At 43.9% G+C, this 5,004-nt stretch overlaps 1 protein-coding gene across 1 annotated transcript in view; it reads left to right on the top strand.

The window, feature by feature from the left end:
- Nucleotides 1-1,109: 1,109 nt before the first annotated feature.
- The window catches only part of T265_07944 (hypothetical protein), a gene marked incomplete at both ends in the record, with an annotated part of 29,983 nt that continues 26,088 nt past the window's right edge, over nucleotides 1,110-5,004 (top strand). The window contains one exon of the mRNA XM_009173609.1: nucleotides 1,110-1,146. Coding sequence (XP_009171873.1) covers nucleotides 1,110-1,146 — 37 coding nt within the window. The remainder of the gene's footprint in view (nucleotides 1,147-5,004) is intronic.

The following is a 5,004-nucleotide window of genomic DNA, read 5'->3' as shown; positions in this document are numbered from 1 at the left end:
ATGAAATGCGTCTCGCGATGCTTGATCTCTTTCCCCTGGAGTTTATAGATTCCGGTGGGACCTAATTCTTACTTATGCCCTGTTTTAAGAAAGCTCGGCCAACAGGTTTTTCACCGTTGACCCAGCAAGCAAACGGCGGGGACATGCTAAGAAGATTTCCAAGCTCAGAGCGCACGCATTCATCGGGCAATTTTTTCTCATTTCGGGTAGTGGCTGCGTGGAATGACCTTCCTTCGACGGTTGTCTACGCTCCTTCTAGAACCCAGTTTAAAGCACTATTAGACATTTATTTATGCGAATCCTTGCGCTGGCAAGCATACCGCTCCGCGCTAAGAACATAAAGAGCAGTGCTTCACCCTTTCTTCACTTGTACCTTTCAGGTGAACGACAGCCACTGAACAAAAGCGACCAGGGAAACTCGGACAATGGCCTTGATCCTGTGTATTATTCTGGGAATCCGTGAAAGTAGGAACCATGGAACCACGAAGGAGAACCCATGGATTCTTATTCTAGCGACCGAATTTGTTTGGCTTGAATGTGGTGTCAACCAATATACTAGACTGCCGAAATAAAATGGGAACGTCTATGATGAAGCGCCTAATAAAAAATAAGCCATGGTACGGGGGGAGAACAACCCCCCAAAATGGTAAAGCAAATGGGGTAAATGTCTTCCAACATAAAGCAAATGGAAGGCAAAATATCATAATTTCTCACCTGCAAAGAACATACCAGTTGAAGCCACCGATGCCTATACGGCAGATGAACTTTGCCCCAAAACCGTCGCCTGCAAAATAACAAAGAGTTGTATTTATTTGTGGGTATGCCCATGCCAAAAACCACCATAATCTGCCTCGCTTCGCTAGAATTTGCTTCAATTTATCCCTTTTCTGAAATTTGATGCGCAATCAACTCAAAATTTGCAGGACTATTCCGCAATCACAGTCTCGTAAACATGTTTACACAAAGCCGTCTTCAACCCTTGACTCGTATTGCGTGATTTCTTGCAGCTTAGTACCTAATGGTAAAGTCTCAGGGAACACTTACATAAAATGCATCAACTTACATGAAATGCATCAGTAGATAATTAGACTGGTGCTTATTGGTCTTGGATGGGTCACAAGAAATCCTCTGTCTGGCGTTCTACAGGTTAGTTTTGTTGGTAAGACGTTAACTCACGGGACTTTGCGCTTCGGTCTAGATCAACATCATATTTGCGGGCTGGTTAGTAAGCGCACGTTTGCGTTTTGTTGCTGGGCCGGGAGCTAAAACCGGAAATAAATTATTCATCTCTTGATCCGCCTTTTAGACATGCCTGAAAAGCAACATCGCACAGCGACCGAGGTTGGGAAACAGAACACAAGCTCACCCATCACTAGGTTCAGTTGTCTATCCGGACTTTCAAAAGCTGCTGTTGGATGCTTGTGAACTGGTGTTAGGTCGCACCTTTTCCCAACAGATTATAATCTACCATCCCCCGCTGATCGGTGTTGAAGTGATAATAATAATTATTATATTTATTCCCAACTAGTGGATAGCATACCGTCAGGCATGATCATAGTATTACAGTCAGAATAAGAGCATGACTGATAGGGGCTGCGATTAATGGGAATTTCCTAGAAATAGGACGGTGACCTAAACAGTGGTCATCAACGAAGTAGACCTCATCACACATGGGGTAGCATGTGTAGGGATCCAAAATTACAGCGGACCCTTTATCTCTTACGGAGAACATATCTTATGACACAGGATCTTATCGTTAGGATTTGAAAGTGGCGGGCAAAAACGATACGAGTGAGGGTATAACAAAACGCCCCCTGCCTGGAACGTGACAAAACAAAAAACTTCAAACTGCAGGAAGTGTGGAGCCAGAACAATGGATCTGGCAGAACTGCCGTGGCATGGCCGGCCAATTTAAACTAAAGCCAAAATCCGTAATTAGGGCTTCATTGCCTTGAGCTGTTGGGCGTACAGCCACGGAAAGCGTAAGTGGGGATAGTGAGGCTAGGTAATATGCAGTACGGACAAATGGTAGTAGGAAACTCGGAATCACAGTGTGAAGGGAAATTTGAGCAACTCACTAGTGTTGCTGCTGGAGCAGGGTCGAGTGTGAAAGTAACCTGTGATAAGTAACCCATGATAAGATCCGTGAACAATGTTTCTCTCTGCTTGGACTGGTATCTAATTACAAAGAACGAATGGACGCAGGAGTGAAAAATCGCCTGATAGACGGGCGAGTGCATACTCCAGAAAAGTTGTCAACCGTCTGAGAGCACTTGTGCTTTTAACCAGGAGCCATAATTTAGTTGGGGTGGATTAAGCTCACTTTGTTTGTTTCAAGCGCTCCCACACTGCAGCATGAAGGTCGTGGCCCCAAACACAAATCCAATATAGATTTCCTTCATCTATTGATTTGACGTCTTCTCGGGCGCCGTGAATGATGAAACGAATGCAGCCCCTGATTTCTAAAAAACATGTGGAGCCACTTCCCAGCCAGTTACTCCAAGTAAATTCAAAACACTTCGGGTGAAACTGTGGGATTTTAGAAGTTGCGCCTATTACGGGAAGTTGGCCTAACCCGTATGCATTAACGGCGGTAGGTTGCTGAGAGCGACTTGTTTATTTGAACTGAATTTACGCGTCATTGGCTGCCACTGATCCACACTGCATTACCCGATTACAAGACGAAGCGACAAATCAAACATTATCATATTATAGCATTCTGCAATGTTCCTTTCAAATGAATTATTATCCCTAACAGTAATAATATACTGATGTTTATTCCCAACCCGTGGGTGGCCAGCAATGGTTTTCCAATTTTACTTCATGTCAGCCGACTAAGTCTTTGAATTAGTCGGACCTCATGCCCATTGTTCCCTGCAAGCTGCACAAGAAACCTATTACTATTAGTTCATCGAATACTTCCTACTGCTCATGACATCGTCCTTTTTTCGTGCAATCCCCACTACTTGCGAATCCCCCAGTCATGCCCCATTCTGACTGTAAACGAATGATCATGCCAGGCGCTATATCACTCACAATTTGGGAATAAACATCATTATTATTACTAATTAGATGAATTTACGCGGCAAACTTTGGCACAATCCTCTTCTTTGGGAAGCCCGCCTCCCGTTCATCATAATGATGAAAAATAATTCCATGCACCGTACAGTATTGATGGCAGCGAACACGTCTGTTGATGATCTCCATTCTCTGATACGAAAAACTATTCATCAGATAGCGCCTCGTTATGAAATTACCGCATTTTAAGTAACAATGCAATTCTATGTTTCTCACTGAATAAAATCGCGCTCTTAGTTGGAATTTGTAATCAAACTCAACTACACTGGCGGAAACCATGGTCACAGTTATATATTAGCCTAATCCAGCCCAGTCTAATTTACCTGTTTGTACATGTCCTCTTTCTACTTCGCCCGTGCCTTAAGAGTATGCTCTACCCTTGGCGAATTATGTTTCTGTTTATTGGTTGCATCGGTACTAAGGTAATATAATTCAATCCAGTACTCACTTTCGAGTATCCAGTTTTATTCGATACAGTTTCTGACGGGAGAAACGTATAATCAATTACAACTGGTGCGCATTGGCGTCCAGTTTGCTTATTTGTAGCACTGAATCCCAACTTCACTCCAATTCTGATTCTGTAGCATGAGGAACGAATCGGCTCATGTGCTTGCATTCGTGGTTCCCAGCGTTCAGTTATATGAAGAAGCGCTTTCAGACACACATATGTTAGCGGCTTCTTGTCATTTCAGACCCCATTCCATGTCTGTTCTACAGGTTTGTGCCTCATCCAACTAATCGTTCATGCTGAACTATTCCAAGCCACCTTCGCTTTCGCAATCACGTCTATAATATTCGAAAGGATGAACTAGATGCATGAATAGACGATGAGGTCACACAGATCTGATACAACCCAACCACCTCGAACAATAATGAGCACCTAGCTGAATAGCGCAATTTTTTCTATATCTCACCACCCAGGAACAAAACACACCCAGGTAACATGCACCGTCAGAGTGTCATCACTACCTCCTTTGTCCTCTAGGTGGTTGAATGCCCCCTACTCCAAATAATCCATCCCCTCAAAGCACGTCTGGCTTGACTGGCCCTCTTGGTCCAAAGGACGCAACTNCTTCTGCTGAGTTTTCGCAGCATCTCAATCGTTTTCTTGTGATATCCTTCTACATAAAGCGTCTGTATCACGCGCTGAATACGCCTTTGGAAATGCTCCCTCGAGAAATACGCCCCTAGCTACGGTTCAACCCATTTGTTTTGATCAGCGTTCACTAATATTCGTCCCTGAAAGCTAATTACTGTACCCGACGCGTGTACGCCAAGTAGGGCAAAGGATATGCAAGGCACCCTATCCCAAGTTGTTTCCTAAAATATCTTTCTGCTTATACTACATTCAGATTGGAGCTACTTCTGTACCTGCCTCGAATCTTTCGCTGCATTTTGCGCATTACTCAAAGCTATTCTTATGTTCACCTGTTCTCCCGCCTGACTGCCTCCATACTCCCCGCCTTCAATTCCCGATCCTCTTCTACTTCGCGAAGCGCCATAAAAAAGCAGCGACATCAAATTCAGACTAGCCGTCTTAAAGAAGCATCCACCTGCATGCGCTTCTTGATCAGTCTATCTGTTCAAGCCTATATTACAGATTACCAGGAATGGATTGTTGCGTGCAACGCAGCATGACATTTCAAGAGGGATCCCAAAGTTACCGTGAGATCTAAAAGCTTGTTTGAATAGTAGGAGGTAGCCCATTTCCGGGCTCAGCTCCTTTTCGAAGCAGTATAAATTGGGTGTTTGCAATCCCATATGTCAAATTGCTAAAAGGAAGGGAAAATCGCAACTAACAGTGACACCAGATGTCTTATCGTTCTCTTCCAAGTCTCAGAACTAAGCATCTGATTTCATCTTTCACCTCTGAAAAGCTCGAAAAAACAATCCTCGAATACGCGGATAATCTTCCCAATGATAGCA

Source organism: Opisthorchis viverrini (genome assembly GCF_000715545.1).
Source record: "Opisthorchis viverrini unplaced genomic scaffold opera_v5_194, whole genome shotgun sequence".
NCBI lineage: Eukaryota > Metazoa > Platyhelminthes > Trematoda > Opisthorchiida > Opisthorchiidae > Opisthorchis > Opisthorchis viverrini.
Note: the sequence above shows the minus strand (reverse complement) of the source record. Positions and strands in the feature narration are given on the sequence as shown.